The 26,424-nt window shown below is 34.6% G+C and overlaps 1 protein-coding gene across 11 annotated transcripts in view; it reads left to right on the forward strand.

Annotated features, from left to right (window-relative positions):
* The window catches only part of SPOPL (speckle type BTB/POZ protein like), a 71,508-nt gene that overhangs the window by 26,117 nt on the left and 18,967 nt on the right, over positions 1-26,424 (forward strand). For 2 of the 11 annotated variants that reach the window (XM_034654502.1, XM_034654494.1), the window contains exons 2-8: positions 11,362-11,486; positions 16,667-16,803; positions 16,990-17,111; positions 17,360-17,511; positions 19,387-19,514; positions 25,247-25,424; positions 25,505-25,560. In XM_034654502.1, coding sequence (XP_034510393.1) covers positions 16,726-16,803; positions 16,990-17,111; positions 17,360-17,511; positions 19,387-19,514; positions 25,247-25,424; positions 25,505-25,560 — 714 coding nt within the window. In that variant the 5' untranslated portion in view covers positions 11,362-11,486; positions 16,667-16,725. Of the gene's footprint in view, positions 1-8,586; positions 8,841-11,361; positions 11,487-16,666; positions 16,804-16,989; positions 17,112-17,359; positions 17,512-19,386; positions 19,515-21,381; positions 21,479-25,246; positions 25,425-25,504; positions 25,561-26,424 lie in introns of those variants that run through there. The other 9 variants (XM_034654501.1, XM_034654503.1, XM_034654498.1 and 6 more) reach the window with 6 other exon arrangements.

Consider the following 26,424-nt stretch of genomic DNA (forward strand, 5'->3'; position numbering starts at 1 on the left):
TTTCTATAGGTTAACAACAAATAATAAGAAAATAAAAATGTTAAAGGATGCCATTTATAGCATAATTTAAAAACCCACTTGTAGAAATAAATCTAAGAATGCTCACAATCTCTACACAGAAAACTACAAAGTGCTATGAGAGTAAAGATAAGGTTCATACTATGAATAATTTCAGTGACGTGAAATTTGTTTTTAAGGTTTTGTTTATCATGCAATAATATGGTTGGTTTTGGTAAATGTTTTCTGTGCAGTTGAGACGAATTTTTATTCTTTTGCTGTTGGGTGTTGTGTTCTCTCTCTGTATATGTATGTATATATGTCAGGATCTTAAGATTGAGCTGGTTCTCTGCTCAGGGCAGAGTCAGTTTGGAATTCTTTTCCTCTTCCTCACTCCCCCTCTGCCCCTCCCCTCATGCATGTGCATGCGCTCTCTCTCTCAAGTCTTTTTTTAAAAAAAGAATTACATTCTTGTGATTGACCCTTTTCCTCTTTTTATTTCTTTCCTTTTTATTTTTCCTAGTGCTGCTTGCTTTAAAGTCTGTTTTGTCTGATCCTGGTGTAGCTGTACCTGCTTTGTTTTAGATAGGATTTGTAAGGTACGCGTTTTCCCATCCTTTTAAAGTTTAAACCTTTTCTTACCCTTACATTTATGTCTTCTGCAAACAACAAATAGTGGCATTTTTTTCTTTCCTCACATAGCTTCCCATCGTGTTTACACCATATAAGCCCCAAATTAAACAGCATTTAAATGTAAATGCTTTGTTATTATTGATTAGAACAACAATGTTAAATTAAAAAAAGAAATTAACATTGGTATAATATACTGTAAACTAACTGTGGACTTGAATCAGACTTTTTGCCAGTATTCCCACTACTTAGAATGGTCTTTTTACCATTCCAAGATCTGACATTGCACTTAACACCTACCTCTTTGAGTATATTTATTTAATCAGTCTGGTAATTGGCCTAGATAACATATTTATATATAAATGTAGTTATTTATATCATTTTCTACCATCTTACTATTTCATTTTTATATTTTTTCCTTTTTTTTGTTTATCATATATTTTTTAAAGATTTATTTATTTATTTATTTTTAGAGAGAGCACGTGCGCACTACTCACAAGTTGGAGGGGCAGAGGGAGAGGGAGAGAGAATATCAAGCAGACTCAATGCTGAGAACAGAGCCGGATGAGGGAGGGCAGGGCTCAACTCTGGACTCCATCTCATGACCCTGAGATCACAACTTGAGCTGAAACCAAGAGTCTGAAATGTAACCCACTGCACCACCCAGGTGCCCTTGTTTATCATATTTTTAGTTAAGCTATCTCACTTCTCTTTTAGTGGTTACCCTATGCTTCATTGACTGATTACAGTTAATACCAGTACTATGCTTACTATTCCCCCAAGAATGCTAGAGGCTTAGAACACTTTTTATTCCATTTATCCTCAAGTCTTTTACATTATTGTTGTCTTGCATTTCATTTATACATATATTTACATCCTAAAGACATTACAGTTATTGTTTTATTGACCAGTTTTGGAAAATTCTCAGTTATTTTTTCAAATATTGCAGATGCACTCACACATGTTAGATGTTCACTGTGTCTCACGCTTGTCCTAGCTCTTTTTGTATTTTCCATAATTTGTGTGTGTGTGTTTCAGTGCAAGTATCTTTTATTGTTAATTTAAAAAGTTTTCTAGTCCTATTTTTTGCTGTTTAGTCTGCTGTTAAACTTACATATTAAATTGTTAATTTCAGTTATTTTCCAGTTCTAGAATTTCCACTTGACTATTTCTTAAAGAACTACATGAAACTCTATTTTCATCTACACTCTCCATCTTTCAGCCTACTTTTCCACACCTTCCAAATGAGAACCTGATGTTCTTACTCAGGTCCCTTTCTTTGGCAGATCCTGAACTCTAGTCCTTATGTCCTCAGCAGTATGAAATTTCTGAAATTTGTTGCGCTTTTTGGAGGCTTTTTTCTTGGCTTCCTGCTCCATGTAAGGTAAGCATTTGGCAGAAATCTTAAAGGGCACTTTTCATCAGGGTCTTATTAACCTTTCAAGTATCCTATTTTTATCTCCTACCTCAGTAGGGGAACAAAATCTTTATTTCTGTCCCTTAGCTTAGCAGCAGTCCCTGGCTTGGACAAAGCCTGGATTCTCACTCTGGATTTTAGTTAGGCTGAGCAGCAGATACTGGTAGAAAAAAATGTAGCTAGAATCTATCAGCTTACCTTTAGATTATTTGCTCTCTCTGGAATTTTGGGATCCCCTGTCCTGATGGCTTGAACAGCTCTAGATGCCTTTAAACAGATATTTTATTTTTATTTCAAGTTTTCTGCTTAACACAGAACTTAAGTTGCCTGCCAAGTATTCCATTATGCTCAAAACAGAAGACCCTGTAATAGCCTTTAAGTACTTTTTATATACATTAATTATTTGTTTTGGTTATTACCACCCTTACCACCACTTATCCTCAAATGTCACTTGTGAAGTTTTCATTATTATATGTGTATTCTAGTATTCAGTTTGTGCAGAGCATAAGCATGCCCACACCCACCCACACACAATTTCATTTTATTCACTTACAAACCAAGGGAAATGAGAAAGGAAATAGAGAAATTTAAAAATTCCTTTAATAGAGAAAGGAAAGGCCTAGTGTCTGTAAGATTACAGAATCCATGACAAAACAAACAATGTTACAAGCTGGTCTCAGGGTAGAACATTTGCTGCTAAAATCTGTGTAGTTTGTGGTCTTCCTGTCGTTTATTTGCTTCCTTCAGAATCCAGCTCAGGGACTATCTTCAGGATATCCTTGTCCTGAAAGTATTCATGATTACTGTGTACATTCCTCTATCACATTATCATATTGAAAGTATCCATGTGTCTGTCTCTCCTATGATATTATTATAATCTTCTCCAGATTAGAGACTATATGTTATTTATCTTTGTAGCTAAAGGTCCATTAGAGTGCATGATATATCTAAGCATATAATAAATACTTCTTGTACTCCCATGAAGTCATCATATGCTTAATTCAGAGATTTTAAAGAAATTTATAATACACATATTATTTTATCATTTTAATAAACATTTATTAATCTAGTTATTCTTGATAAGTCTTAGCAAAATTGTTGAACATGATATTAAGTTACATATTAACTCATCTTTCATTTTGTAGTCATAGTCATCATGTATATAAAATTGCTTTGGTAATTTCAGGCTATTTTCAGTTATAACTTCATGATGCAGTTCAGAAGACTTTTAGCATGAACATGGTAGTATTTCACGGTAGAATGATTTACATTTTGTGAGTTGAATTAATAAAAATGCTAGATAGGGGCGCCTGGGTGGCACAGCTGTTAAGCGTCTGCCTTCGGCTCAGGGTGTGATCCCGGCGTTCTGGGATCGAGCCCCATATCAGGCTCTTCTGCTGTGAGCCTGCTTCTTCCTCTCCCACTCCCCCTGCTTGTGTTCCCTCTCTCGCTGGCTGTCTCTATCTCTGTCGAATAAATAAATAAAATCTTTAAAAAAAAATAAAAAATAAAAAAAAATAAAAATGCTAGATAATATCACAAAAGTGGCATCTCATTAACATACTAGTCACATTGTATAACTGGATAGAATTTTGATAATATTCTTCAGACAGTATGATTTAAAAAAGAAAACAACTCTACTTTGCTTTTAAATTCATATATTTCATTGGTGGAAACTTGATAGCTAACACACTTGGAATACTGCCCCAATTAAGACAAGTGTTAAAAAGCTTTAGTAGTTTATCTTTTAAGAGTCATTAAAATGATCTGTTTAGTACTTTATTACCTAATAGTAGCTAATTTCGATTGTGCAGTTACAGAAGAAACTTTGTAATCACTTCCTTTTTAATCACAAAAGAAGTATGTATATGTGGGTATAGGACATGTATTGCATATACTTTTTTTAATGAAGTAAAATTCAGATATTAGAGTTCACCATTTTAACGTTTTGAAGTGTATAGTTCAGTAGTGTTTGTTTAGTACGTTCGTGATGTTGTGCAGCCAGCACCACTCTCTGGTTCTAGGACTTTTTTATTACTTCAGAACCTCATACCCTTTGAACACTCAACTCCCCACTTCCCGCTCCCTCCAGTCCCCAGCAACCACTACTCTACTTTCTGTCTGTATATATCTGCCTGTTCTGGATTATTTCATACAAATGAAATCATACAATATGTGGCCTTTTGTGTCTGGCTTTTTTCACTTAGCGTGGTATTTTGTGGTTCATCCATGTTGTAACATATATCAGTTCTTCATTGCTTTTTATGAAAATGAAATGAATAATATTTCATTTTTTAGATAATACCACATTTTATTTATCCACTCATCTGTTGATGGTCATTTCGATTGTCCACCTGTGGATTGATTTTTAGCCAGTAATAATTGGCTATTGTGAATAGTGCTGCTGTGAAAATATTCATGTACAGGTTTTATTTCAACACCTGTTTTTGATTAGTTTGGATATATACTTAGGACTGAAATTGCTGGGTCACAGGGTAATTCTGTGTTTAACTTTGAGGAAGTGCCAAACTGTTCTACATGGTAGCTGAACCATTTTACATTTCTACCAGCAATATACAAGTTTTCCAATTCCTCTATACCTGGCCACACACTCATACTTTTCCTTTTTTTTTTTTTTTTTAATTATACCCATTGTAGTAACTATTATTTTTGGCTTTCATCATGTTTACTATGCTGTGTCTTTGGATCTCTGCATTTATCCTACTTAGAGTTAGTTGAGCTTCCTAAATGTGCATATATTGTTGTTTTCAATAAATTTGGGAAGTTTTCAGTCATTATTTCTTCAAATATTTTTTCTCCTTTTTGTCTCTTCTCTCCTTTTTATGTCAGATGCTTAATAGTGTCCTACATTTCACCAAGTCTCTGTTCATCTTTCTTCATTCTTTTATCTCTAGATTGTATAATCTCACTGGTTACTCAGCAAGTTTCATAATTCTTCTGAGTTCATATCTGCTGTGTATGAACTTAGCCCCTTATGTAAAATTTTAGTTTTAGTTAATAGTACTTTTCAACTCCAGAATTCCCTTTTTGTGTATATGTAACTTCTGACTCTTTATTGATGTCTCTAGTTACTTAATCAGTTTCCTTTAGTTCTTTAGACATATTTACGGTGGCTACTTTGAAGATTTTGTCTGTTAAATTCAGCATCTTCTTGCAATCACAGTTTCTGTTATCTCTTTTTGTTCCTGTTATGTGAGCTGTACTTTCTTATTTCTTAGCATGCCTCATAATTTTTGTTAAAAACTGGACTTTTTATATAATGTAGAAATTCTTGGAGCTGGTTTTTCCCTTTCTAGTGCATGTTGTATCTTGCTTGTTAATTTAGTGACTGGCTGGGTTATTTTAGTGGAGTCTACATTCCTGTTCTTCTATCCCCTCATCCCCTTACACACACACACACACACACACACACACACACACAGTGTTAACCTTCGGATGTTTCTCCTGAAGGGGCATAAATTTGAGTTTTCCTACAATTACTTTGGGGTGACAGTAGTTTGGGCAGGGCTCTTTTAGACTGTCTCTTCCTGACTACGTGTAACTGTTAAGGTCCCCTAATCTAGTTCTGATTACACTCTTCATCTCAACAGTACCCTCAGGCATTAATTGCTCCACAGATTAAGCTAATCAAATTTGAGTTCCTTTGGAGGGATAGTTTTTTAATCAGTGCTTGAGGTTTGTACTGACTGCAGGCAAGTTACTTCTACCTATCTCTCTCTTTTGTTCTCTCTGGCAAACCAGCCAGCCAACCAACCTTGGGTTTAGTCTTTATGTCCAGTTATTTCTCCAGTCTCCCCTCAGTTCCCTTTCACAAGGGCCTCTACTGTTTTTCAGAGCACCTTTGTCCATTCCCTTGCAAATGAAATCCGGATTTCTCAGTTCCAGAAGAGATGTGGAGCTATATGTTTTATGGCTCCCTTCATCCCAAAGGCAATATCGCCATATCAGGTCTTGAGTACGTAGTGGGGACAGTAATGCATTTCTCTCCCAATGATGTCTCTCCTCTAGGATCTGAGCGGTTGGTGGAATGGAGGGAAGGGAGGGGAATGGTACACTCATGTCTACTTGGATTGGCTCCTCTCATGTGGAATCTTCACCTTAGAACCTGGAACAATAGCAGTCAGTGCCTAGCCATCCCATCAGTGTGGGTTGTATGGAAGAAGAGAGCTTCTCCCTACACACACACACACACACACACACACACACACACACACTTCTTGGCCACATTTACCTAGTACCTTACCTTCAGTAATAAGTAGCTGGAGGCAAGATGAGAAGTGTTGGTATCCTGACCTTCGCAATAAGATAGACCCCTGAGCCCACTGAGGAAAGAGGGAGCCCTGTGCTCTTGGCTGTACCAGGCTGGAGTGGAGTCTCCACCTTCCTGAGCTAGGGCAAAGGGGCCAGGCAGATCCTGGTACAAACATCATAGACTCTCACTTTTCTCACAGTCCCTAGTAGATTTTCTTGAGCACATCGTTCTTCATTTGCCCTTTATCCCCAGGACCATTTCCAGGGACTACAACAAATGTTTGTACTTTTATAATTTCCGCTGGAGAGCAAATCTGTGAAGTTCCTCAAGCTGTCATGCTTCAGAGTTTTTTGTTTTTGTTTTGGGTTTTTGTTGTTTGTTTTTTTAATGATTCAGTCTCTTTACTGAGACTTGTTCTGATTTTCTGTTTGTTTTTGAGTCTTCATTTGTATTTTTTTTTTTTAGGAATGTGTCAATTTCCTCTAGGTTATCTAATTTGTTGGTGTACAATTAATCCATAGTATTCTCTTACCCTTTTCATTTCTGTCAGGTTGGTAATAATGTCCTCTCTTTTGTTTCTGATTTTAGTCATTTGAGTCATCTTTCTTTTTTTCTCTTGGTCTAGGTAAAGGTTTGTCAGTTTTGTTGATTTTTTTCAAAGAACCAACTTCTGTTTTACTCTTTTTATTGTTTTTCTGTTCTCTATTTCATTTTTCTTCCCTCTAATTTTTGGTATTTCCTCCATTTTGTAAGCTTTCGCTTAGTGTTCTATTTCTAGATCCTCAAGGTGTAAAATTAGATTATTCAGATTTTTTCCTTTTTTGTAGGTGTTTAAAGCTATACATTTCCCTCTGAATGCATCCTTCATTGTATCCTGTAAATTTTGGTATGTTGTATTCTCATTTTCCTTTGTCCGAAAGAAAATGCTCTTTTCTAATGTTTCTTGTGATATTTCTTTTTTGCCTATTGGTTGTTTAAGAATGTGTTTTTTAGGGGCGCCTGGGTGGCACAGCGGTTAAGCGTCTGGCTTCGGCTCAGGGCGTGATCCCGGCATTATGGGATCAAGCCCCACATCAGGCTCCTCCGCTGTGAGCCTGCTTCTTCCTCTCCCACTCCCCCTGCTTGTGTTCCCTCTCTCGCTGGCTGTCTCTATCTCTGGCAAATAAATAAAATAAAATCTTTAAAAAAAAATGTGTTCTTTAATTGCTGCATATTTGTGAATTTTTCAGTTTTCCTCTTACTGATTTCTAGTTTCATTCCATTGGCATTAGTAAAGATACTTTGTATGATTTTAGTCTTCTAAAATTTATTAGAGACTTATTTTATGTTCTAGCATATGGTATAAATGGAGACTGTTCCATATGTACTTGAAAAGAATGTATATTCTGCTCTTGGTAGGTGGATGTCTGTTTTTGTACTGATGTTCTTCCTGGTTGTTCTGTGCATTATTGGAAGTCAGTTATTGATGTCTTCAACTATTCAGAATTGTGTATTTCTCCCATTCTATTAGTTTTTGCTTAATATAGTTTGGAGCCTGTTGTTTGGTGCATATATGTTTATAGTTGTTTTGTCTTAATCCTTTTATCAATATGTAATGTTCTTCTCTGTGTCTTGTAACAGTTTTGCCTGATGTCTGTCTGTTCTGGTTATTTATATGAAGTATCTTTTTCCATCTTTTCAATTTCAACTTATTTTTTACTTCCATAAATACATGGAAATCACTTCTAGCCTTGTAGCCAGTGCTCTCTGTTAGGACATTCCTTAGGCAGGCTATTTAGAACTCTGCCTTAGTCTTCACTTTCTACATGGTACCCGAAGATCAGTCAGAGTTGATAGCGTAGGGTGTTGTCTCGTATTTGGCAAGCATGTGTTTGGCTCCAGGTGTGCACATGGCCTTCTAGCTTCTTCAGTGTACACAGGAACTTTTCCTTCTTTCCTTCCCTTCCCTTCCCTTCCCCTTCCTTTCCTTTCCTTCATTGTAGAGAAGGAGAGAGACAGCACGAGCAGGAGTGGCAGAAGGATAGAGAGAGAATCTCAAGCAGACTCTGCACTGAGCATGGAGCCCAGTGTGGGGCTCAGTCTCAACGACCATGAGATCGCGACCTGAGCCAAAACCAAGAGTCAGACATTTAACCGACTAGCCCACCTAGGCACCACATGTGGGAACTTTTCAAAGCCCTTTGTCACCAAGTATCTTAGCCTTTTTCTTCCCAGGCTTTCCTATCTGGGTATTGCTTGTTAACAACCTTTGTTCCACACAGCTGCAGCTAATACATTTGCCTTTAAATGCTTTTGACAAGTGGTGCCACCCAGAATACTGCTTCTACCATATGGAAGCTCCAAGGCATGTGAAACGAAGGCAGGCTCTTCAGCTGATTTTTCAGGGAGTTACAGACTAGGGAAAGCGCACAACCACAGTTGTTTTAGAATAAGTCTGTATAGCTCCCTCTGGTACCAGCAACCTGCACCAGAAGTGTGGGCTGATGTCTTCATGGCTGCTGCTGAACTGGGGAAGGGTCCATGGTAAGTACGTATGTTAAAATGTACTCCCTGAAATTTTAAGAGCTGCAGTTCTTCTTCAAGCATTCCCCTGATTGTAAGTTTTCATTTGATTCCAGAGTTCCAAAAAAGTTTTCCCAGCTTATTCATTGCTTTTGTGAAGGGATGAGTTTTGGAGTTCCCCACTTTGCCATTTTTGGTGACATCTATGTACATATACTCTATTATATCATCTGTAAGCTTGTATCTGTATAGTATAGAGTTTCATAAGTGGATAAGAAGAATGTGAAGAAATTCATCAGTATGCTGACAAATTCAGGATACAGATAACTTCTCATAGAGAGAGATTTGATGGTGGGAGGGCACACAAGGATAGTGGGAAGATGGTTGACATTTTCTGAATATTTGAAATTCTTTATAATTTATAGAGTTATGTGTATGTGACATATATATTTGAACACTAATTTGGCACTCAGACATTTTGTTAAGGTAGAAAATTACATGTGTTTATTTCAATAGCAAGAGTCTTGTTTTCCTTTAATAAGTAAAACTAGGAAAGTACTTAAAATTTTAAAAGCTTTATGTAGAATATGGAAAAAACCTTTTTTGTTAATATGTGTTGATTATCTTGTATTCTCTAGATCTTATTTTAGTTTTGCTCTCTTTTTCTGCAGGCTTTTCTGTAAGAATAAGATTAGGAAGTCCTGAATGTCCAGGGTGTAGTTAATAGTCTATTGTTCTTTTTTTTGAAGACAGAAAAAAAATAGAATACTGGAAACAGCACTGAAATGGACTTTGGGAGTTCTTTTTCTTTCTTCCAGTATTTATTTAACAGTATAAACTTGGACAGTTTATTTCTCTAGTCCATCTCTCTCTTCTTGGTCCTCATCTATAAAATGAGAGTTGGACCAGATATAGGTATGGTTTGTTTCAGCTCTGTAATATCAGAAGGGGCAGCTGATTTCATGGAAAGAGTGTATATAGACTTTGGAGCCATTAAATTTGTGTTCAACCATTTTCTGGTTATCTGCAGTCTAAAGTAAGCTTTCTAACCTGTCTGATCATTTTCTTGTGGTTAAGATGGGATTATTACCACACATCTCATAGATTTGTTGAAGAATAAACAAGGTATGTAATGTCTCATAAGTACTCACCAGAATTCTTCATACCCCCATTCTATAACTACATCATTTGCAAGAGTAGTTGGAAAAAAACCAAAAATCTTTATAGCCTTTTATTTAGTTGGCTTTATATATGAACTATGTTGTGAGTTACACTTGAGGAGGGTAATAGCTCTTGTGGAGGCATTGAAGAACTTTCTGTTCTTTTCTCTTCTGGTTTTTTAAACTTGTATGTATTTTATTAATGTTAAATTAGTTATCTTATGAAAATTTAAATATGAAAGATTAACATTTTCTTTGAACATCTCTCAATCTCTGCTGCTTAGCAATACGTGCACACACACATTACATGTTTTCAGTGGGTTCATATGGTATGCAAATAACTATTTTCTACTTTTAAAAATAATGACTTAAATTTCTTTATTAATAAAAACAAAAATTAGAAAATCTCACCACCCAGATATAGCCTCTGTTAATATTTAGGTGCATATCTTATCAGAGTTGACACTGCAGTGCCAAAGTGCAGCTCCGTGCATCCGTGTGCCAGTCTGGCTTTTTTCATGCATCTATGCTTATATTAATGCTATATGCTATTTATATTTATATAAGTGAGATCCTTTTAGGCATACTCTTTATGTATGTATATATAAAAATATAAAATTATATTATTAAGTGTATTAAAATTAAATTGGAATTATATAAAATTATATATATCCACACACAACAGATCTTGAATACTTCCCCTGTCATTAAGAAGATTTAATGTTCTTAATGGTTGCGTAGTCCTATATGTATATCACAAAAACATACTGTATTTATATTTAATTATGTTTTTCCACAGTTGTAATACTTTTCCCAGGATAAATATCTAGGCTGTATCTGGTAAAGAATTCTTTTGATACTGATTGTAAAATTGCTTAACAGAAAAGGCTTACCTGGGCACCTTGAAGCTGCTGCCTTTGGCTCAGCCCTGGTATCAGGCATCTGCTCTGCAGGGAGCCTGCTTCTCCCTCTCCCTCTGCCCCTCCCCCAGCTTGTGCGCTCTCCTCGCTTGCTCGCTCTCTCATAAATAAATAAAATCTTTAACAACAACAAAAAAAAGACTTACCAGTAATATCTGCCTCTCTGCAGTTTTGTTGGCTGTAGAGATTAACGATTTAAAATAATCTTTGACCATGCTACAGGTAAAAAATTGTATGTGTTCTTTTTGTATTTCATTGATTACAAATGAGGTTAAATTTTTTCTTTTCATGTGAATTGCTTGTATATCTCACTAGTTTTCTGAATGTTTTTTGAAATCATTCTTAGTTGCCAAAAATGATATAAATTGTTCCCATGGCCATCAAATAATGCCGTAGGTATTCTCATACTTATAATAAAATTAGTAGCTTTTTTATTAGCATTATTTCCTTCTCTTTTGCCAGGAATTCCACCATAAAAAATGAGAAGGGAGATTATTAAAACAACTTTATAATTTATATTCCTACTAGAAATGCATGAGAGTGCCTATTATATTGTCACAGTCTTTTGGATCGTTGTTGCCAGTCTGGTAGGTTAAAAAATGGCTTCTTAATTTTCTTTTAATTCGTATTTCTCCAGTAATGAGTAAAGTTCTTTTTCTGTGAATTATTTTTGTTACTTTTTCTAATTTTCAGGAATTTCTTACATACTGGGGAAATTAACCCCTCATGTGATATAATGCAGTGCAAATACTTTTCTTGGTTTGTGTTTTTGAAATTGTTCATTTTATCAGTTTGCTTTAGAGCCACTGGCAAAGTATTAACTGGGATAGGGCCCTTTCACATATTTTTAACAGGTAAACCTGATAATCTTTATTCTTTTATTACATTTATTAATTGAATTTTCATAAGAGAAATATCCAATTCATATTTCTGCTCATGTTTCCACTCCCGGCCCAGTAGACAGCTGTAGTAGTTTTATCAGTCTGGGCCTAGCCAGGGAAACAGCAGCTTTGCTGCCAGGTCAGGTGGATTTGATTTGGGACCAGGGGGTGGGGAACCTGTGGTTTTGTCAGCTAAAAGTAGCAAACTCAGTAGAAGGAAAGGGAACGGTCTGCAGGTTTGCTAAGTAACAAGGCAAAAATAATAGTAATGGGGCGCCTGGGTGGCACAGCGGTTAAGCGTCTGCCTTCGGCTCAGGGCGTGATCCCGGTGTTATGGGATCGAGCCCCACATCAGGCCCCTCCGCTATGAGCCTGCTTCTTCCTCTCCCACTCCCCCTGGTTGTGTTCCCTCTCTCGCTGGCTGTCTCTATCTCTGTTGAATAAATAAATAAAATCTTTTTTAAAAATAACAGTAATAATAATAATAACAATAATAATAAGCTGGGCAGGGACATCAGAGGCCACACAGTATGGTGGCAACAGATACTGCTGTTAAGTCCAGACAAGTTATGAGAAGGAAGTCAACAATCCATAGAAAAATCAGAATCCAGATTTACTACAATATATTAATCAATGTCCAGCTTTCAACCAAAAATTATGAGACATGCAAAGAAACAGGAAACTGTAACACGTATTCAGGGAAAAAAGTAGAAGCCAGACATAAAACTACATTTGATATAATTCTATTTAAATGAAACATCTAGGTAAGGTATAACTATGGAAAGCAGATTAGTGGCTGCCTGAATTTGGGAGTGCAAAGGACCTTTTGGGATCATAGAATTATAGTACTGTGTTGTATTGATGAGTGCCCAACTGTAAAAATTCACTAAAAACCAGTCATCTATAATGAGTGAATTTTGCGATATGTAAATTACACCTTAATAAAGCTGGTAGATGTGTAGGGAGAACTAATATCTTTGAAATGACAGTGTTCTACTAGTGATCTTAACTTACTGTTGTGACTGCCTGTTCAGTGTTCTGTTTTCAAATAAAAGTAAATAAGCATTTGTGGTTTATAAAAGCAGTTGAAGGTAACAACTTGGAGGTATTTAAGAGCAGTACCTAATTTTTATGCAGAAATGAGTAATTCTTGTTAAAGTGACAGTGGACAGTGCTCTTAAATTGCATACTCATTTTTCTCTGAGGCATGCTGCCAGCCATCCTTCGTCTCTATTCTTGCTTGTTTGTTAAGGAACATCCACTTGTCTTCACCTCTCCTTTAATGCTGTTGTGATTTTTTTTTTAAGATTTTTATCTATTTATTTATTTGAGAGAGAGAGAGACAGCGAGAGAGGGAACACAACCAGGGGGAGTGGGAGAGGAAGAAGCAGGCTCATAGCAGAGGAGCCTGATGTGGGGCTCGATCCAAAAACGCTGGGATCACGCCCTGAGCCAAAGGCAGACGCTTAACGACTGCGCCACCCAGGCGCCCCAGGATGCTGTTGTGATTTTTAAGTACTCCTGATAGAATATTCCCAGTGTTATTCTTTCTTGGTGATTCTCACGTGTTGCTGTGCTTCAGGTACATCATATGATAGGAACCCTTGTATGTGAGGAACTTACACAAATATAAGTACATTTGGGTGAACATATTAGTGTAGTTGTCATACTTGAAAGGGGAAATGACAAAAACCATTAACAGCGTTAATTTTAAAGTTGTTCCATTTGAAGTATTTTTACTATTACATACGTTAAAGTTGCATCCCCCATCCTCCCCAAAATTACTCTTCTGTCTCTGTCTTCCCCATCTGAGGATATGGCATTGCCATGCTCCCAGTTGCACCAATCCCAAGCTAGGACCTATCCTTGATTTCTAAAAGATTTTATTTGAGAGAGATCGAGCACAAGCAGGGAGAGCAGCAGAGGGAGAGGGAGGGGGCGAGGCAGGTTGCCTGCTGAGCAGGGATCCCGATTCCGGGCTCATCCCAGGACACCAGGATCATGACCTGACCCAAAGGCAGACACTTAACCGACTGAGCCTCCCAGGTACCCCTCCTTCCTTAAATTTTATTCCATCACAAATTTTGTGGGTTTTATTTTTTTTAATTTTTTGAAAATTCTGTTGATTTTTAATATTTCTTTCAATTCATAGAACCACATTTCTCACCTCCCCTGTTAACACTATATTAGTGTGTTGCCACTGTCTCTTGCCCTACAACTCTTAATACCTGCCCAGTTTGTTTTCGTGCTTTTATTCAGATTATTTCCTGAAAAGTTGCAATTCTTATCTTACTGCTATCTGAATTACACTGTTAGTCTCCTACTAAAAAATCCATCAGTGACATCAACCACATTGGACTCCTTTCTTTTCCTTAAATTTTCTCAGATTCTTTCCTGCCATAGGGCCTTGGCACTAGCTTTTCTTTTCCTTTCTTACACACACTTTTCCTTGACTTGTCTTTGCTGTTTTTCTTATCTTTTAGTTTCAACTCAAATATTAACTCTTCAGAGCGGCAGTCTTAACTGATTTTCTCAATTCCTAATTGAAGAATTTTCAGGTATTGCATAAAAATTACTTTCCTATTTCTCTCTTTTCTTTTAGTTTCATTTGCTATAATTTATTGTCTTATTTAGTAGTTTATTTAGTTTGTTTTATGTTTTTTCCCCCAACACATTTCCTGTGCTTGAATGAATTCATTTCCAGTGGTTCAGTGAATTATTGTTAATTTTCAGGTTTTTTTTCCTTTAAACTGAACCTCAAATCATTTAAGTTTAGGTGGGTTTTTTTCACCACAAACCTAGCTTTTGATTTGAGTCAACTATTTCTTGATCTAAGGATCAGATGAATGTCACCCCTTCATTTATAGATGTCTACTGATTTTGCACCTGAAGAATAACTATTATTTCATAATTTTATATTTAATGTTTTATTCATTTGACTTATTTTGTCACAGTGCTCTAAGAACTTTTTTTGACATGTCTGTACAGTTTTAAAACATTATAGATTTATCGTACATGTTCAGAGATATAAAAATAAAAACCATTATGGTGGAAGTTTTTATCTCTGTTTCTGCTTTTGATTCATCTGTCTTTAGCTGGAAAATAACTTGTGTGAATTCATCCCTTTACCAAATAGCTCTGGAGGTGGTTTACATATTTTACACATCTGGAAATGAATTTTTGCTGCTTTAAACATGATAGAGTGTAGAATCCTTGTGCCACAGCTCTTTTTCCCTTAGAACTCTATAGTAATTATCCTGTTACCCTCAGGCATTTAAAAATGAGGAGAAAAACAAGGCCATCTTGATTTTTGTTCCTTTAAAGGAACACATGTATACTTGTAGCATTTTTTTTTCTCATTTTGAATTTCACAGAAATATATCTCAGTGGTAGTTTTGTATTGTTATTGGTTATTTCTGGTACAGATTTTTAATGTGCTTCATTTGGAATTTTAAATTTTTTCAGACCTTTTGTAGGTCTTTTTGTTTCCGTGCATCTTTCTGATAGCTTTCTTCCACCTTTGTTTTCTTGCTTCATACTATAGTTTCATTGTTTGTAGACACAGAACAAATATTTTCTTATGAATTTTGGATGATGTACCTATGTTTGAATGTGATTTTGAAACGCCTCCACCCACCCCTGCAAACTACACTACTTATGTCCTCTTGGGTTTCGCTTTTCTTTTATAGACTTTACAAATTGCAAAGTAGTCACTAATGTCCTAGCGAGATTATGCTGAATTAATTGTGTCCACATGGATGTAGTGCATGAGAACAGCTAACTAGGAGGAAATTTTATGATAAGGACATATTATCTGGTAGGGGGTACTCTAATAGAAACAAAATCTCAACAGAGACCTGTTTATCTGAGATAGAGGTAGACTTCTGTGGAAATCTATGTAATTCTTCATATAAAATACTGGTTGTTAGTTGCCACTCTTTGTTTTGACCAAAACTTTGGCAGATGAGTGACTAATATTTGTAGTTTTCAGGACTGTTCTAACTTTGCAACCCTTTGGATTTTTGTGAATATATCAGAAGATAAAGGTGAATCGGATATTAGTTGACCTTGAATAACATGGGTTTAAACTGCAGGTCCACTTATGTGCAGATTTTTTTCAAATATAGTACAGTAAATGTATTTTCTCTATGATTTTCTCAATATCATTTTCTGTTCTGGGGTGCCTGGGCAGCTCATTTGGTTAAGTGGCTGCCTTCGGCTCAGGTCATGATCCTGGGGTCCTGGAATCTGAGCCCCACATTGGGCTCCCTGCTCAGCGGAGAGCCTGCTTCTCCCTCTACCTCGGCCTGCCCCTCTGCCTACTTGTGATCTCTCTCTATCAAATAAATAAAATCTTTTAAAAAATTTCTTTCTTTTCTCTAGCTTACGTTATTATAAGAATACAGTATGTAACACATACAAAATATGTGTTGTTATCAGTAAGGCTTCTGGTCAACAGTAGGCTATTAGTAATTAAGTTTCTGGGGAGTCAGAAGTTATGTATGGATTTTTTGACTGCCTGAAGGTTCAGTGTGCTCCTAACCCCCACCTTTTTCAAGGCTCAATTGTAATTGTCAGTAAGTTCCATGTTATTTTGTGATTTTATCTCTATACTCTTGCTATTCAACTATGTTATTTTTTGGTTTGCGGTATTTTGATAAGTATACCTTTATAAAATAATATCTAAGCATTAAGTTTGTTTAGATTTTAAGTGTTATATGTCACAAAGGGTTATGATTTTTTTAATTATTGAAATAACAGAATCCTTTCATGTTCCTTCATAATCAAATTTGGGAAGCAAATTGTTTTATGATTAAATACTTATTTCCCCTTGACTCAGTCAGTTAAACTTTTTGATCAGTAAATGAAACTTTTTTTCTTTTTAGTGAAGTATTCATCTGTGTGGGATATTGCATAAATCTTGGAAGACTGCAATAGAGTGGCAATGTCTCGGGAACCCAGCCCACCTCTCCCTGGAGATATGTCAGCTGGTCCTATAGCAGAAAGCTGGTGTTATACACAGGTACATGCTGTTACAAAGGCCTTACTTTATGTCACTTACAAATTTTATAGTATTTTGAGAATATCGTAAAGCATTTTGTTATAGTTATTCCACGTGTTAGAAAAGTGGGTCACAGGATTTTTAACATAACGACAGGTTAAAAGCAATAAAGTCTTCATTGTAAAAATGGTTTTCTGAATCTCTTAGGTTAAAGTAGTAAAATTTTCCTACATGTGGACCATTAATAACTTCAGTTTTTGTCGAGAGGAAATGGGTGAAGTGTTAAAAAGTTCAACATTCTCATCTAGCCCCAGTGACAAAATGAAATGGTAAGATTTTTTGTTTTGAATTTTTGCTTTTGTTATTATCTTCAGCTACTTTATGGTTTTGTTATTGTTTCTTAATGGATTATATTAGATTTATAATAAGTTCCTAATAGTATAGAGAATTATAAAGAACTGGAGATATTGATAGGAGTGCTATTTGTGATGTTTAACAACTAATTTTAGTATTGCCTCTCTCTTTTGAATGTTTTAAGTTTTATATTCCTCCATATGAGCCTGTTGTTTTATTTTAGGTGCCTGAGGGTAAATCCAAAGGGATTAGATGATGAAAGTAAAGACTACTTGTCCCTATATTTGCTTTTAGTCAGCTGCCCAAAAAGTGAAGTTCGAGCAAAATTCAAATTTTCCCTTCTAAATGCTAAAAGGGAAGAAACAAAAGCAATGGGTAAGTGATTTGGAGTTAAGAAGTCTCTGAGTAACTACATATTAACTTACGTACTTTTACCTAGAAAAGGATATTTTTTTTCCCCACGGAAATCTGCTTAACCTAAAACATGCAATGTGGCCATTGTTTAATTTTAAATGCCGGTATGGAGTTATGGTTGTTTTGATAAATATTAGACTTCCTAAGACATGTAAAATTTGTTAAAACATAATACTAAATTTTACTTTTTCATGTCCTAAAACAGTATTTACTTGTCATTTAGAAAAATAATTGCCTTTAGGGCAAGGTGCCTGGTTCAATTCCTGGCAAATATAACTGGTGTTCAGGAAATAGTTCTCCCTTGCTGTTTTTGCCAGATAATAAAATCTGAGGAACAATGTGAAGAAATTGAATGTTCTGGTATTTTGTCACTAGAATTTTTTTGGGCAGTGGACTGAACACTGACCAAAAGGAAATGAGTTTTTCTTAGTCTCAGGACCTATTAAATTCATTTCAAGCTTCACATATATAGCCAGCTGAAACCATGTGGCCTAGAACTTCATAATAGAGCATTGTAGGAAATGTACAGTGTGCATAGCAGGAAAATATGAACTGCCACATTAAATTTTAAGTGATTTCTAGAAGTGAATCACAGAGTCAAGTAACGTCATTACAAAAAAAAACTTCTTCCAGATAAAAGTTTTAAATAGTATTTTTATTGCTGAAGCAATACATAGTTTCATATGTATTTTCCTCATGTCTGACATTTATGGTAGTGGAGTGTCTTTGTTTAGGCTGCTGTAACAAAGTACCATAGACTGGGTTACTTATAAACAACAGACATTGGCTTCTCACGGATCTGAAGGCTGAAAGTCCAAGAGCGGAGTGCCGTCAAGTTCTGATGAAGGCCCTCATCTGGGTTGTAGAGTGCTGACTTCTCAGTCTTCACATGGCTGATTGAGCTAGGGAGTCTCGCTTATAAGAGCACTAATCACATTCATGAGGTCTCCACCCTCATGAACTCTTCTAATTCCAATCACTGACCTCTTAATACCATCATATTGGGGACTATGATCTCAACATAAGAATTTTGAGGAGATATATTCAGTCCATAATGTGAAGTCTTTCAGTTAGATTTGTTACTGGTTTTTCACCTCCAGTTAATACTTTGTATAACAGATTGTGAATACTTTCTGTTGAGGATCTTGTTTATTTTATAATACACAGTCCTACAGTATGCTAGGCATTTGAAACATTCACCTCAGACATTATTGATTGTCTTTTACAAATTATACTAAAACCATCCTTTAGACTTTTATGGAAGTTGTTTTTAGGGGTGAGAGGATTACGTCCAAAGATCTAGGAGTGATAAGAGACTTTATTTAGTTTAGTTTTTTTTTTTTTTTAACCAGTTGATGGATTTTTCTCTAGTTCAGTAAAACTTATATTAGTGTGATAGATGCCCCAGGAAAGTTAAAAGGATGCCTTGGTTGACTTAGAGCATCCATTTTTAGAGGGAGAATAAGAAATGAGGGGTATGTTTCTAATCAGGTTCTGCCCTGGAAAAGTATGCCTACACTGTATTTTGTTCCTCTGTTATTCAAGGGCCTGCATTGTTATTGAGATCTCTTCCTTCTCCAGGAGGTTTGATACAGCTTTTCTCCTTAGAGATACAGAAATCTGAAAGTGAGCTAGCTCATTGGTGGCCAAAATTTGAATAGTGCTATGAAACAGTCTTGTCCTGTATGATGTAACTCTTAAGACATTTCATTTATGAACACATATATCTATAATTTTTATAATGTATTGGCCAAGTTTTATTTTTGCACATTCATTTAACTGTGTTATCAATTAGATGATTTTTTAAATTTAAACTTCTATTCTATTTTCCATCAGAAAGCCAAAGAGCATATCGATTTGTACAAGGGAAAGACTGGGGTTTTAAAAAATTCATTCGAAGGGATTTTTTGCTTGATGAAGCTAATGGTCTTTTACCAGACGACAAGCTTACATTATTTTGTGAGGTGGGTATATTTTTTATTTCAAGGAACTCCAAAGTTATATTTCGTGATAAAGCAAAAATATAAAGTAGAACAATATTGGGTATACTTCTTTAATTGGGTATACTTTTAAAATTAAGTAATTGGTATAATCGATAAGGTTTCATTTGTAAATGTTTTACCAGTAAGACTAGATTGTTTTAGAAATCAATATAGTAAGTAGCCCATCCTGAAACATATCTGTCATGTCTATAACTGTAAATTATATATGGTAGTTATACTACCACATACTAAATACCTCTTCCTCCTAGGAAGACTATAGATGTGTATCTCTTTATATGAAAATTTGTATCTTCTTCATTCTGAATAATTCTGACATAGTTCATTATTTTTTGTCATATTCAGATTGACCATATTAAACATGATTAGTAGTGTATCAGTTTGAATACATACTGAAATATGTACATACCTACATAATGAAAGTGCCTGAAAAGATTGGGAATCTTTTTGTTTATTTAGACAGTTGGCTTCATTTAATTAAATAGATGTTAGCATTATAAGAAATAGCATCCCAAATTTTTAAGATTTGCCCATGTCTGTTCACAAACTTGTGAGGTATATTTATTTGTATGAAATGTCATAGTTTAACAGTTATAAGTAATGATTTGTCTTAATTTGAGTGTAATAATTTACACTTATGATTTGTCTTAATTTGAGGCTGGAATTTGTTTTTGTCATTGTTAACATTACATGGTTTTTTATCTGTACAAATTGTTGAGATTCCTCTTTGTAGTGAATTCAAGGATTATATTATGTTACCAATACAGTTCATAGAGAATATACATCAGGAACATAGGTTTGTCAAAATGTTTAAGGTAGTTGATAATTTTCATAGGAAAACTAATTGAAAGGTTATGATCAATAAACTTAAATATATTTCAGTAAGTTCTTATAGACCAGTGAGTGTCTTGGAAGCATGGTAACTTACTTTAACTGCTACTAAATTAGCTTTAATCTCTTTGTAGAAAATATGTAGAATTTCTTGGCAACATTATAAACTAATTGTATGTTTTTATGCTGTATCAGAAAAATAATTGGAATGTGACTCTAGAGACTACATAATGCAAATATAGCACATCTTATTTTCACTTAGACAAGTTAAATGAACTGTAGGATGAATTCGTTATGAATATAATTATTTGGTTGGTAAAGCGCGTACCACAAGTGCCTTCTGCAGAGTTTATCATTAAATAATTTCTAAAACAAATACTAAAGCATTTGTTGCCAATAGATATATATTCAGAGTATTATTTTAAATAAATACAGGTTATATTATTTAAAAATTTTAGCATCCTTAATGTAGACTCTTCCAGAACTTTAGCAGTTATCTTAAATTCCAACATGTTGTTTTAAATCTTATAATTTTGAATTTAAAGGACCTTAAGAAGCTATGTAATCCAGTTTCAAAACTTTACTGCAGTTGAAAGTCTTTATGCAAATAAACTCTTTAAGAAAATAATTTCTTTTTTTTAGAATTAAAATAGTATTTACAGATATTTTCCTAAGCATATTATATTGGAACCTAGTCAACCAAGAAATTCAGAATGAAGGCTGAAATTAAAATCTTTTTTCAAAAACATACTTTTGAAGTATGTTTTTTATCCACATGCTAGTGACCTCCTAAAAATATAACCCACCGTGACTTACGTTTAAGTTGACATTGATCAGATTCCGCTTTGGATACTTGTAATATGTACCTTTTTACTGATGTAGAGACTTATACCCTGGGCACTGTATTTAGCATTGGTGGGCAAAAAGTACTTTGAACAAACATTCCTTATGCCCTCCACCATTTCTTCCATACCTCTCATTGATGCCCTTCCTTCTACAGCACCTCCAGCACTGCTTGCAGAAGAGGAGGAAGCATTGCACTGCCCTACCTAAAGAACTGCCTCCTCCCCCTCCCCTGCAAGTGGTGCTGTAGACAGGTAAGGCACTTTGGTGCTACCCTTTTTCTGCAAGACCTAACTTCATCTTGCAAGTTCCATACTATGAATCAAGTAGCCAGTGTAAAGAGCTCTGCCCCTCCTCTGCCTCCCAAAGTGATGCAGAAGACAGGACTTGAGGAATACATTTGAAAAATAGAAAACTGTTCAGATTAGTTCATCTTTTTAAAGCCAGCAGATTTTAAATAATCCCCAAATCTGTAGACCTAGTACTATTCCATGATTGCAGAAGATGATGCATATACAGATAGAATATATGTATGTATTGAGTTTTTCATAAAGTTAATTCATTTTGAAGGATACACTGTTTTCCCATCCTATTTTTTTGTTGCTATCACTTCTGTTTTAAAATACTTGTGATAATGGATGCAAGTTAGGCTTTATTCTTTAAAAAGCCCTTTTATGGCAAAATGAAAAGTTGACAACACTGTTTCTGTCACCCTAGAAGGATCCCTATCTAAGACAGTCAAAAAGTGTAAGATCACTATTTTAGAAGATGGGAAACTGGACTATTGAAAGTTTCTCACTGGGGAGCCACTGCGAGGGGTGGTTAGGTAGTTGATTAAGAGTAGCAATATTTATGCTATGAAGAACCGTTGTAAATTCCTAGTTTTTAAAACTAGTTTGGAGAATTGAGATTTTTTAAAACTGGAAACAGTCACCTCAGTTCACACTATGGGAGACCCAGATTTCTAGAGTAGTCACAGTTGATTAGAATTTGTACATGTTCATCATTAGTCTAAATTATAGTCTCACAATTGAGGTTTTGCTTTGCAGCATTTGTCAATTTTGAGTATTGTAACTTTGCCTTTTTATTTTGTAAAAACAGCAGTTTAACCATAGGAAGGAATCTCAGACTTTTTTCTGAATTTTTTACTCTAGGTTCCATTCAGTAAGAATGTTCATTACCTGTCTTTGAATATGTGCTAGAGAAAACTAAAATTTTACCAATTTCTTATAAGTATCAAAATAATCAGATTTTCTTCTGTATTGTTAATTAGATCATTAATTTTTGCTGCATAATTAGTCCCTTGAATACATCTTGAAGTATGAAATGTTAATTAAGTCTTAGTTAAAATTTGTGATCGCCATAATACTATGTAGATGTGTATGTTAATAATGCAACTTCATCTGAGTTATGATTACATATACAAAATAAAAATATAACATTATCAGTATCTACGCCTGGTAAAAATGGCTTTTTTTTATCGTTTTACTTCTTCTGTCACCTGATTTTGGCCAAATTTTTACATTTAATATATTATTTTGAGTTAGGATAACAGACAATAAATAGAATTTTAAAAATCCTTTCCTAAATTAAATATGTTGTCACGTTTTTATGACTTGACTGCATAATTTATTCAAGTTATTGAACCGATCCACTTCCTACTGTCTAGAAATTTTTAAGAGCAGTGCTTGATAGGAAGAAATAAATGTTGTCTATGTGATAAAAAAGTGGTCTTTAATTAAACCCTGAGTATCAACATCAGCATTTCTAAAGTATCATTAAGCTATAATGGGTGATGTAACAGGGTAATCAGGTAAGGATTAGTGAAGTTTTTTTTCTTTTTTGTAGTCATTTTAGAAACAATTTGGATAATTAAAAAATTAATAGAGAACCTTTATTGCTGGATTGATTGATTGATTGATTGATTGATTGATTTATTTATGTACACAATGTCTTGACTCCTGTATTTAGAAAATCATCTCACAGTATTGCTGCAATAAATCCTTTTTGAACCATAGGTGCATTAAAGTAGTACTACTGATTTTAAAAGATATCCAAAGAAGTATTTGTGTAGTACAAAGAAAGAATTGTTAAAAAAAAAAAAAGGAATCTTAGAATTGTAGGTCTAGTTTTCCTTTGATACTGATTGCCAGTGTGCCTGACATATTAGTTACCTTCTTTGATCTTCCTTTGAAATCTTTTTTATAAAATAAGGTGATTGGATTAGATGATTTCTGTGATATATATGATTCCAAATAGTTAATAATACAAGTTGGAAAAACAAAGTAGCTAATAAAAATATCCTTGGAAAAATAAAGTTTTTCTTTAGACGTATCCATTCATTCCCATGTGATACAAGTTTATATACATCAGAATGAAGGAGAACATCCTGAGATTTAATATTCTTCAAATATTTTATACTGGACCATTATTATACATTCTGTGTTAGCATGGTTGTAGTTTGGTCCAGTGTATCCATTTCCAATTTTCATTTTCTACATATTTTACCACATTGGTATATGTCCTTACTTATGCCTACTTTTATTTAATAAAAGCCTTATGAGGGGCGCCCAGGTGGCTCAGTCGATTAAGCCTCTGCCTTCAGCTCAGGTCATGATCCTTGGGTCCTGGGATCAAGTCCCGCATTGGACTTGCTGCTCAGAGGGGGGAGTCTGCTTCTCCCTCTCCCTCTGTTGCTCTCTGTCTCATTCTCTGTTTTAAAAAACAAAGCCTTATGAAATGTTTTTCAGTGAATACAGTTCTTGCTGCATAACAAATGACCACAAAACTTAGAAGCTTAAAACAGTAGATAACTAATATATAGTACTAATGGTTCATTTACTGTAAAATACTTGCTTTACTAATTCAGTAGTATTTTCTTCCATTTATTAAACGTCATATGAAATTTCTAATATTAGTAACATACTTTTTCTTGAAAGTGGTGCACAAAACTGTGGTGTTTTAAGATGCTATTTAGTATATAGACATCTTTAATGAGAGAAAATTTAATTCATATTAAATTGAAATGTTTATAAAAGCAGTGTTTTAATCATACTTTTTTTTAAAGAAATGAGAGCAGTTATTTTTTTTTAAGATTTTATTTATTTATTTTAAAGGGATAGAAAGCACAAGTGGGCAGAGCGGCAGGGAGAGGGAGAAGCAGGCTCTCCGCTGAGCAGGGAGCCCCACGTGGGGTTCAGTGCCAGGATGCTGGGATCATGACCTGACCCAAAGGCAGCTGCTTAACCAACTGAGCTACCCAGGCGTCCCAATCATACTAACTTATTTATTATTTCATAGATAAGCAAAAGGTTTACAAATTGAACTAAATTGAATTTGTATTATTCTTACTATTCTTACTATTCTTACTATTGATTTCCATGAATTTTAATGAGTGCAGTTGCTTTTGTGAGAATTCTTGTACTTTACAGTTTAAATCAATATTACTAGATTTTTAAATCAATTTTACTAGAGTCAAAACATGTAGGAATTATACTTAAAATACTTAATTGCATATCATAGACTATAGTTTTATAACCTTTTTTAATACTATAAAAAGTCCTTATGAGTGTGATGCCATTTCTATTACATATGTAGTAGACTTTAAACGTTGATAGGTCTTTGCTGTGAGAAAATAAAAATTAAGAAATTTCTTCCTTCACCTCACAAAAATGTCTCCTGCTTGTTTCAGTTTGACATCATCTTATGACTTTTATTTTCCTGAGAAATAGGTTTTGTGATTACTTTAATAACCAAGCATTCCAACCAATCGATAAGCCATTTATTTACATAAAATGTCACTTGAAAATGATCTAGTTTGTTTCTGATTTTTTTCTATATTCTCTCCTTTAAATCGTATCCTTAAATTTAGTCCCCAAGTATTAGAATTTTTGATCAGGAGTACTTTGAATTATCCAAGTGATTTTAATGATAAGAAATTTAAGTGTAGACTTAATAACTAATTACTGATAGTAATTTATAAAAATACTAAAGTGTTTTTCTTGCCATCCTTTTTTTAACAGGTGAGTGTGGTCCAAGATTCAGTAAATATATCAGGACATACTAATACAAATACCTTGAAGGTGCCTGAATGTCGACTAGCAGAAGATTTAGGTAATCTCTGGGAAAACACAAGATTTACAGATTGCAGTTTTTTTGTGAGAGGACAAGAATTTAAAGCTCATAAATCTGTACTTGCAGGTACTTTCAACTTTTGGGTAATATTGTACATTTTTTCCATAAATCTGTGCATTAAATAATGATGCTTAATCTTGTTACAGCTCGATCCCCAGTTTTTAATGCAATGTTTGAACATGAAATGGAAGAAAGCAAAAAGGTAAACATGGTTTAAAGGCTAACATTTAATTTGTGCTAATGTAGAATAATGAAATGTGTATTTTGAAAGTTAACAGTGCATGTTCTCATTGTTACATTATGATTTTAGAAATAGAAGGATAGGAAAAAAATAGGGAAAAAATGTGTTCTGTAGTAGAACAACAGATGGAGCCTAATGTGGGTGAATATTCCAAATAATGGATATTTTGATGTCCATCTGGTGGCAAAATAAGTGGGTAGTTGTTATCCAAAAGGGTGATTCTGGTCCATAGCTATTTGAGAGTTCTGTGGTTAAGGTGTTTATTCCTCTTTTCTAGACTGTGCGTTGATTTTGCCTACATTCTTTTTACCACTAAAATAAGAAGATACTTATTAGATTTTTAAAAACTGACATAAATTACATCCATGTTATTATATATTTACTGTAATCAATATATTACCTCTTTGGTTTTCCCAAATGTTTCTCCTTCACCTGTCATCTTGAAATGTAGTCAGATTAAAGATCAGAGATTGGTTCTTTGCTGGGAGCCTTCATGCTCTAACTGGATAACTCGAAAGTTTATTTATGTGGCTCTCCTTCATTCTTTCTGTAGAACTAAAGGCTGCAGCAAATGGCTGCTTTCTTTCCTTGGATTGTTGTTCTGCCAGGTACTATGATTAGCCTTCTGCTCACTTCCACATAAGGAGACAGGAGTAATGTCAAATGTTATTGTCAGCAAAGGGTCAGAAAAATTTGGTATTGTTTAGTGTTAGCTGTTTAGCTTCATTGATCCCTTGAGAGAAACCAAATACAAAGATGTAGGAGTAAAAAAGGAATTACTGCTCCTTGGATTTGAGTGTGTTCTGAGCAAAGAGATAATATGCC

This window comes from Ailuropoda melanoleuca, chromosome 2, assembly GCF_002007445.2.
Source record: "Ailuropoda melanoleuca isolate Jingjing chromosome 2, ASM200744v2, whole genome shotgun sequence".
Taxonomy (NCBI): Eukaryota; Metazoa; Chordata; class Mammalia; order Carnivora; family Ursidae; genus Ailuropoda; species Ailuropoda melanoleuca.